The sequence below is a fragment of the Portunus trituberculatus genome, chromosome 39, assembly GCF_017591435.1.
Source record: "Portunus trituberculatus isolate SZX2019 chromosome 39, ASM1759143v1, whole genome shotgun sequence".
Classification (NCBI taxonomy): domain Eukaryota; kingdom Metazoa; phylum Arthropoda; class Malacostraca; order Decapoda; family Portunidae; genus Portunus; species Portunus trituberculatus.
In genome coordinates, this window is record NC_059293.1 from 12,270,996 (window position 1) to 12,281,003 (window position 10,008).

Here is a 10,008-nt window from a genome sequence, read left to right on the forward strand (position 1 = left end):
CATACTCCGCTGGGCCACACTCACCGAGTCACTGAAACAGTTTCTGTGTTGTTTCGTTCTGACTACTGTCCGAAAAAGAAAATCCTGATGTGCTGCACTTCTATACTGAGCACACATGGAGTGACGCAAGCATGCACGGGCCCGCTTACACACACACACACACACACACACACACACACACACACACACACACCCGGCCGGGTGGAGATATTTGGGTGTGTCTCCTTTCACGTGTAGCCCCTGTTCACCTAGCAGTGAGTAGGTACGGGATGTAAATCGAGGAGTTGTGACCTTGTTGTCCCGGTGTGTGGTGTGTGCCTGGTCTCAGGCCTATCCGAAGATCGGAAATAATGAGCTCTGAGCTCGTTCCGTAGGGTAACGTCTGGCTGTCTCGTCAGAGACTGCAGCAGATCAAACAGTGAAACACACACAGGGTAACGTCTGGCTGTCTCGTCAGAGACTGCAGCAGATCAAACAGTGAATTACACACACACACACACACACACACACACACACACACACACACACACACACACACACACACACACACACACACCCGTGAGGGTGTGGCGCACACGCCGCGCACAAAGCCATATCAGTAGCTAGGTCATTATTATTATCATTCAACTTTACTCAGCTTCCATTGTCTTCAGCTTAGTTCATCATATTCATGCATGATCAATATTATAATATTAAAAAAATGTATTCATAGATTTCACCAATGATGCTTTGTTATGGATAACATATGGATTAAATAAGCGCAAGAAGCACAGGAAATACTGATTAACATGACTTCTTCGAATAAAACTCAACACAGAGAGAGAGAGAGAGAGAGAGAGAGAGAGAGAGAGAGAGAGAGAGAGAGAGAGAGAGAGAGAGAGAGAGAGAGAGAGAGAGAGAGAGAGAGAGAGAGAGAGAGAGAGAGAGAGTGTTCTATTATTTTCATCGGGCATTTCCCACAACTCCACGCGGTGGTGAAAACTCCAGAGTGGAGTGTTGTGCGTCTCTTCACGTGATTTCCTCCCTTCACTCCTCGTCACTGTGTCTTGATTCATGGCGGACAAGTTTTCAAAGCAGATTTTATCGAATTTACAAACTAAATATTTCGGAAAAACTTCCTCCAAGCGTTAAAAGTAAAAGAACGATGACGGCTTGGGGAGGAGGAGGAGGAAGAGGAAGAGGAAGAGGAAGAAGAAGAAGAGGAGGAGGAGGAGGAGGAGGAGGAGGAGGAGGAGGAGGAGGAGGAGAATGAGAATGAGAATGAGAATGAGAAAGAGAAGGAAAAGAAAAAAATGAGAAAGAGAAGGAAAAGAAAAAAAAGAAAAGAAAAAGAAAAATGAGAAAGAGAAGGAGAAGAAGACGAAGAAGAAGAAGAAAAAGAACAAGAAGAACAAGAAGAACAAGAAGAACAAGGACAAGAAGAACAAGAAGAAGAAGAAAAAGACGAACAAGAACAAGAAGAAGAACAATAAGAACAGAGACAAGAAGAACAAGAACAAGAACAAGAGCAAAACAACAACAACGAACAATAACAACAAGAACAAGTCAAAAGTAAATCAGCCAAAAGCGAAGAAAAGAAAAAGAAATATCAACGAAAACGAGAAGGAAAACATGAAGGTGTAAGTAAATAAATACGAGTACAAATAAGAAGGTACGCAGAACCATAAGGTAAGAAAGAAAAAGGCGAAGGAGAAAAAGAAAAAAAACACACACCCACGTTCTTCTTTCAACCTTTAAGCAAAAAGTGGAGACAAGCAACAGTGGGAACGCAGGAATAAAATAACATATATATATATATATATATATATATATATATATATATATATATATATATATATATATATATATATATATATATATATAAAAAGTGGTTAGGAGAATGAATTAACGAAACAAAACGATAAAAGAAAGAAAATGAATGACAAGCGTGGAATTAAAAGTGTGGGTAATGATACAATGATGAAACTATGTAAGAGAAGAAAAATATCACCACGAAGAAAATGTAAAAAGAGACACTTCAGAAAGGAAAGCAACGGAAGAAAAGACAGAAAAGTGGTAAAACAAGAAGAATAAAAACGAAAGTGACGAAAAATAGAATAAATTGCCGCTAAAAAATAAAAATAAGAGGAAAAGCGAGAGAGAGAGAGAGAGAGAGAGAGAGAGAGAGAGAGAGAGAGAGAGAGAGAGAGAGAGAGAGAGAGAGAGAGAGAACTGAAAGAAAACAACATTAACTTTTACATTTCTTGCCGATCTAAAAGTTAGTGATTAGCATCTTAATGAAAACAAATCAAGACAAATATATCAAGTAAAAAAAAAATCTGACAACTTCTTTCCTCTAGATGACTGACTAGCAGAGAGAGAGAGAGAGAGAGAGAGAGAGAGAGAGAGAGAGAGAGAGAGAGAGACAACAATAACAACAATAGAAGAAGAAGAAGAAGAAGGAGAAGGAGAAGGAGAAGGAGAAGGAGAAGAAGAAGAAGAAGAAGAAGAAGAAGAAGAAGAAGAAGAAGAAGAAGAAGAAGAAGAAGAAGGAGAAGGAGAAGGAGGAGGAGGAGGAGGAAAAATTTACAACTTGAGGGAAAACGTGAGAGAGGAAAGAGAATAAAACCTGGGAAAATTCCTCCATCACATTCATAATTGTGACTTAAACTAACATCGAAATCTTGCTTTCTTTTCATTATTAATTTTGCCTTATTACTTTTTTGTCTTCAGAATTTTCTTGTTTTTCCTTTTCTTTTCCTTTTTTTCTTTCCTCTTCTATTTTCTAATCTTAAATCTCATTCCCAGTTTAATTCTCCCTCTGGCTCCAGTTATTCTTTCACGTTTTCTTTTTCCATCAATTTTTTTTTTACCTCTTTATTTTTTTCCTCAATTTGAAGTCTCTCTCTCTCATTAAAAGTAAATATGGTTAAAGGTGAACACGCGTATTATCTACACAGTTACTATAAATCTTAAAAGGGTATTTGACATATGCAAAACTTTTCATTTTCCAGTCAGGAACAAATCTCTATCAGATCAGAATTTTGAAGTTGAAAATGCTTTTAGTCATTTTCTTCGCCATAACCTGAAAAAAATACAGAAATTTTTGTGATCAAAGAAATTGATCTCAGAACTACAGAACCTTAAAATATGAGACGCAGAATAACATTTATGTAAACAGCTTATATAAACCAAGTGTAGATATTTACTATTTATCTTTTTCATTTATTCTATCTTTTTAAAGTAAATGATTTGGCTTATTTTGTGTTATCTATACACAATTCCTTTAAACTAAGAAAATATTTAACAATGTGTGTCCTTGGGGAAAAACATTTTGAGATGGAAATTCTTAACTTTTTATTTATCTATTCATTTATTTATGTTTTACGATTCCTTTTATCTTATTTTCTCTCGTTTCCCTTTAGATCATTTACCGAAGCCTGGCGGTCACATGCCTCCATACTGCCTTGCTAGACTTCACTCGTTCGCCGCCTCCTTCACCTCCTCTTTCACTCTTTCATTTTCCTGTTCGTGATCATTACCATTCATATTTTCTGTTCTTGATGACCGTCTCGCTGCTGGCACTCCCAATTGCTCCCCAACGTCCCCCTCTCTCTCTCTCTCTCTCTCTTTCCTTATCAATAAACCTATTCCCCATTCGCTTTCACTGCCCCTCCCTTTCCCTTCATCTCCCCTTCGCACGCTCTCTCATACAACTTGTCATTCCCCGCCAGAGAGAGAGAGAGAGAGAGAGAGAGAGAGAGAGAGAGAGAGAGAGAGAGAGAGAGAGAGAGAGAATGATCATAAGGTTGTCTGAATCTACTGAAGTTTTACGGGTAGATATCAATTAAGGAAGACACACGCTCCCTTTAAATATGTTCCCCTCTCTTCCCCCTCTGCCTGCTCCCCGTGGCTCTCCCTGACTCCCATCAAACCTTAGTTCCGTTACCGTTACTTACATCTTCCCCCCTTCACTCCCTCACTCCTCCCCTATCCTACCCCCATTACCGCTGTTTCCCGTCGCTCCCTCCCTCGCTACAAGGTGGAGGTCATGCAAGATATTTAGTCTCGAGGTAGAGGTAGAGGAGCGTGTAGGTGTGGTGGAGATGGTGGTGTGGTGGTGGTGAAATAATGGGGTCTTTGTGCTGTGACCCAGGCTGGCGTGATAGGCCGTGGTGCGTTGTGCATGCCAGTGCTCTGATCTGAGTGACGTGCGAACTTTTTCATGCGCTGCAGTGGTTGCTTAATAGTGAGTGTCCAAAGTAGTGGTGGACAGTGTCCGGCAGCGGGAGGCTCTCCCCACGCGGCGTGTCTACCGAGGCGAGGGAGTCTACTACAATCGTTCATTATCGATCAAGATGTGGTGCTTCTGACTTACAAGATCAATAGCGAGTTTCCCTCACCTGGCGGCCCCTCACTCCCTCCCCTCTGACACCCTCCCTGCCCCGCCCAGGCAACAGTGACGCCTTGCGGCGGTGACGCACCGTTACTTCACCCTGCGAGGTTGTTACGCCATGGCCAAGCTGCTGGAGGGTGGTAGGGATCGCAATGTGCGTCAGCGACTCTTGCGGCGACACACGGAGGAAGAGCCACCCAGGCCCCAGAGGAGGGAGCAAGTGAAGCGGTCAACCTCAGCTGGGGAGCGCGGAAGACAGCATGGCCCCTGCAAAGGAGAGGACATCACGTCCTGTCATCCATCATCCCTGGCCGCCCCGCTCTCCTCCCTAGAGGTTAGGGCGCGGCGCCTCGCCTGGTCCGCGAGGGAATCTGTCACGCCCACATTAAAACAGCCAACAGAGGGACGCCCTGCTGACTGTGTGACGTGCCCTTCTCGCCAGAGACCAAAAAGTAGCGGCCAGCTGGTCTACTCTCTCTCCCCCGCTGCCCAAACACCACAGGTCACTAGAAAAACTTCTGAGGCTTCTAATGATCTTGATGAGTATACGTGCATCGGCACTGGCGTAGAAATCACGAAGAGGGAGCCTGCCGCCAAAGGGGGTCAGGCCCGGCAGGAGCACCACCGACAGCGTTCTGACTCTTGGCCTGAGGTGACTTGGCCACAGATAGTCAGACGCGCATCCCTCACGTCCCTCGGCCACGCCTCCTACGGAAGCAAGCTGGAAGTGGAGCCCTATGACGGTCTGATAATCCAGAAAGCACCAGTTCTTACCGGGCCCAGCAAGGGCGAAACACCGCCGCCGTGTGGTCATGAGGCAGACGAGGAGAGCGATGCAGAGGACAATGAGCAAACCTCGCCGGCCAGGCTCCGAGGCTACTGGGCTAAAGGAGGCTCCACCTTCCTTCCCTTCAGAAAACTGTTCACTAAACCCAGACAGATGAACGAGGAACTGGAGGTGGGGAACTCTTTCCAGCAGCTGAGTCAATCTGAGCGGGAGGTCATCAGCAGGACGCGGCGAGAGCTGAAGCAGCGGCTCTCGTCAGCCAACAGAAGGCGCGGAAACAAGGACGACAAGATGCAGCTCAGCATTATCGTCAGCCCGCCAGCTGACGGCGACCACAGCAGCGGCGGCGAGGAGTTCCGCTCACCATTCATTCGCACGTCCATTCCTGTCCTACCTGACGACCAGTGCGAAGGCAGCAGCCAGCCCCAAGAAGATGCCTACGTGCCACCACAGCTCTTGAAGAAGGGAGCAAGGCAATCGGTGTTCAGGAAAAGTTCTGGGGGCAGACGAGTTATGGGAAGGGGATTCTTCCGCAGACCGCGACGCCAGGAGGTGACTACCGTGATGTCCCAGGTGAGCCCCGTCCCCAGCGACCACGAGTCACAACCTGGCCACAACGCCTCCCAGGGCCAGGGCGGGCTGCTGCAGGCCATCCTCACTGACGCTGAAACTTACGCCAACAGCAGAGAGAACCGCGCCACTGTGTCGTCCAAAGTCCGACGCGACAGGAGGTAAGGAGAACATGCTATGTGTTTTGTGTACAATCTTGGCACTTTGACTAAGGTAAAGAGAGTACAAGGTAGTCTCTTTATTCTATTTACCTTGCACTTTGACTGTAACAGGAATGTCACGTGCTGCCCTCATGGCTCCGCGCAACTTCCCTCATGTTCTTGCGTTTTCTATAGTAGTGAAAGGAACAGATTTGGCAAAACTGTGACTCAGATCTTGAGGACACGTGAACTCTGACTTGTCCCTGATCTTGACATGAAGATCCTTTCATTTGGATAAAAAAAAAAAAAAAAAAATAAATAAATAAATAACATGAGCACACAAAGAACAATTTGGTCTTAACGCATCTAGTAAGACACATTACGTAAAACAAATCCACACATTACTGAGTCCAAAACCTTGAAATAAGACCGAAACAAACTGAAACATTTCAAAAGACACCGCTAACTTTGGCTGATCGTTTATACTCTTTAGGAACCGACACCTTTAGTAGACTCTTTTTCAACTATTTGTAACCCACAGCCAGAGATCCTCAAACGTGAATAAAACCACCTTCCATTATACTCTTAACGTAACCATGCAGAGAGTCCGCCTAGCATTGCACCACTCAGCAACCTTCCAGACGCTGACACAATGACCCACAGCAGCCGGGGTTCCTCTACACACGCGGTCTTTGTGATGATGGTCGTTGAAAGGTTTAGTCTCAGCTTACGTGACACCACAGCCAGATTCAACACGCTCGCCACCCCCATCCCGAGGCACAGATACACGGAGTTCTGTACTTTATCATCATTTTCCTAATCTCTGTTGTCTTTTTTTTTGTCATACTCGTGTTTCTTATGTTACTGTCTCGCTTCTATAGATTTTGTGATAGATGGGCAGTCTTATTAATACGCATAAACCTATACAAACATCCTCTAATGTCTAATCTCCTGCGTTATATTTGGCTTACTTTGGTGGTGCTCGATTTAGACAGTACTCTCATGTGCAACTCGATATTTTCAAACATACATAAATGGTGAACTTCACATCACTGCGAAAAGTATTTGTTCATAAGTGGAATTCAAGACTATAGAAAGTAAATAGAACTGTGCATATTTCTTAGATGTGTGTGTGTGTGTGTGTGTGTGTGTGTGTGTGTGTGTGTGTGTGTGTGTGTGTGTGTGTGTGTGTGTGTGTGTGTGTGTGTGTGTGTGTGTGTGTGTGCGTGTGAGTGTGTGTTGGAGTGTTCCATTCGTTGCACGCATGAAAGTAGTCGTTAGAGCTTACGAAAAAAACGTCACCTTGGCAGTTTAATAAAAAAAGTTAATATGAAAAAAAATAATAAGAGGATATGGATACAAGGATGGGTAAGGAGCACATCAGAAACCAGAAAAAAATACAGAAAATAGAGAAAAGATATATATGGTAGCTCCGAAGTGATCAATTTTGCTAGTTCAGTGCCTTTATCATCATACTCACTAGTCATATCAGTTCAGCAGTTAACGTAGCACCGTGTCACTGCTGAAAAGAAAGCCGCCACGAATCTGAATCTGGGAGGACAAATGTTTTCCTCACTAAGCAAGAAGAGTGAAAGAATACACGCTATGACCTTGCTCGTCCAGTCAGAGTATATAGCTGAGTACACACTAAGACCTCATCCACAAAACAAGAAGACTGGAGAGGTACACGCTTCCCTGGTCACGATACCACAAGTGTAACTGAGTGTGCTTCGTTTTACTTACGAAAATAAATTAATAACGTGAACACTTATGAGAGCAAAAATACGTGGATAGATAAATATATATACAAAATAAAAAATGGTCAATTAACACATATAAATAGAGTTAGAAAGGAAGAGAGAAAGAAATAGAATAAAATAAATGAACTGAATAAAGGAACAATAAATTAAGGTGAATGTGAGGAATACTTACACAAAATACATTAACTTACAGGCACGTATTATTAAGCTCTCTCTCTCTCTCTCTCTCTCTCTCTCTCTCTCTCTCTCTCTCTCTCTCTCTCTCTTTGTCTGTCTGTCTGTCTGTCTGTCTGTCTGTCTGTCTGTCTGTCTGTCTGTCTGTCTGTCTGTCTGTCTGTCTGTCTGTCTGTCTGTCTGTCTGTCTGTCTCTCTCTCTCTCTCTCATCAATATTTCAAAAGACCACAAAGATAATTAGCCACGTTATTATAAGTATTCTTCCTATTGACGATGCAAAAACAGTGATCAGACTCCCACAGAAATCACGAGAAAAACACAATTGAAAAGAACAATCAAACTTCACTAAAACCCAACAAAATATGAGCAATAAGGAACGAAGGGCCGCCGTGGTACAGTGGAACAATGCGCGCTTTGGGATCTGAGAGGTCTCCAAGCGCATAGGTTCGAATTCTGTCCACGGTCGAATTCTGTCCACGGTCTGAGTGCAGGTTGGGCTTCCTTATTCGGGGCAACGGTTTCGTAGCGGGTGGGCTTTGAGACAGGAGGTACCCTAAAAAGTATCCCCTTTAGCCCATAAATTCCCGTGAAAAGCCCACATGGTATAAATAAAAAGAAAAAAAATAATTAGGAATGCACGTTATGTAGTTCATATATACGCTATAAAATTCCCTTACACTAAATCTGAACACCATTTTACCTCACATGCTCTGAACACAGACTACAGGTACCAAACTACACTCCCTCCTCTCTACACGCATCCACACACTTTCAATGCACTAAAAACCGTTACTCCACAAACCATGAAAATAGCAATAATGACAATAACAACACCTTTGCCTGCATTTCACATCACCCATACACTGAAAACATACAAACAGGTTCCAAGCTTTTCCCTTCACTGTTAATCACGACCATGAAAATAAAACTAATAATAACAAACCCCGTCTCTTCTATTATGCATCGCCAGACACATAAACACAGATAATAATATACAATTTCCCCCACTTTCTCACGACGGTGCTCTACGTAAACATCTATTCAGCCCTTATTAATTATAGATCTTTTATTGTGGCTAGTGGAGGGTGAAATCTGAAGCGACGCTCAAGACATGGGAAACAAGAATCGATGTAATGAGATGGGTATACATGGGAGTCCTGCTTCCTTGCATGCCTCTTACGTATGCTCGCTTTCTTCTTCCTCGTTCTTCCCTTGTCTTACCGTAGTTTTTTTTAATCTTCTTGTTTGTCCTCTTGAAATTAGTCCTGCCTACGAGGTCAGAGAGAGAGAGAGAGAGAGAGAGAGAGAGAGAGAGAGAGAGAGAGAGAGAGAGAGAGAGAGAGAGAGAGAGAGAGAGAGAGAGAGAGAGAGAGATGGATAAAAACAAAAAGTAACAGCTAATTATAAGGAATTCTCCCTCCTGCCCCTCCCCCAAAACACACACACTCTTTTGGCTAACTCTCTCGGACCTGTTCGGGGACTGGCATTTAAGTGGGGACTTTTTTTTTTAATCACTTTTGTTGACCTTGGCCAGTTATCCGCTCTTACGTAAAAAAAAAATCATAAAAAGAAAAAGTTTACGCGTCCATTCAACCCCACAATAAAAAAAAAAAATAATAACAAAGAGAAGGTTTACCCATCAATTCAACCACGCACCCACACTCACGTCCACATGATGCTAATGAATTCGCCCCTGTGTATATAGTGACGCGTACAGTACTCCAGCTAGTCTCCTCTAATGTGCTAACAGTATAACTTGCTCCACAGGGACTCAAGTTGTCTTTGCCTCACGAAGATGAAGCCTGAAAGTTTTCCTCGTTGTCATTCATGATATTACCGTGCTATTGCCTCCTCCTCTTCTTCTTCTTCCTCCTCCTCCTCCTCCTCCTCCTCCTCCTCCTCCCAGCAGATTGTCATTATCTTTAAATAAAACATCTGAATATGAACGTTTTGTAAGGTATCGCTATTTTTTTCCGCACACGCACACACACACACACACACACACACACACACACACACACACACACACACACACACACACACACACACAGACAGAGAGAGAGAGAGAGAGAGAGAGAGAGAGAGAGAGAGAGAGAGAGAGAGAGAGTACATTATAATACCAACATTTTTCTTGCATCTGCCGTAACTCGCTCAGTTATGCCCCATCACCCCGATTCTCTCTCTCTCTCTCTCTCTCTCTC

General features: G+C 43.6%; 1 protein-coding gene across 1 annotated transcript in view; it reads left to right on the plus strand.

Moving 5' to 3' along the window:
- Positions 1 to 4,069: 4,069 nt before the first annotated feature.
- LOC123515529 overlaps positions 4,070 to 10,008 on the plus strand; it is a 13,152-nt gene continuing 7,213 nt past the window's right edge. The window contains exon 1 of the mRNA XM_045274235.1: positions 4,070 to 5,893. Within this exon, the coding sequence (XP_045130170.1) occupies positions 4,494 to 5,893 (1,400 nt within the window). The 5' untranslated portion in view covers positions 4,070 to 4,493. The remainder of the gene's footprint in view (positions 5,894 to 10,008) is intronic.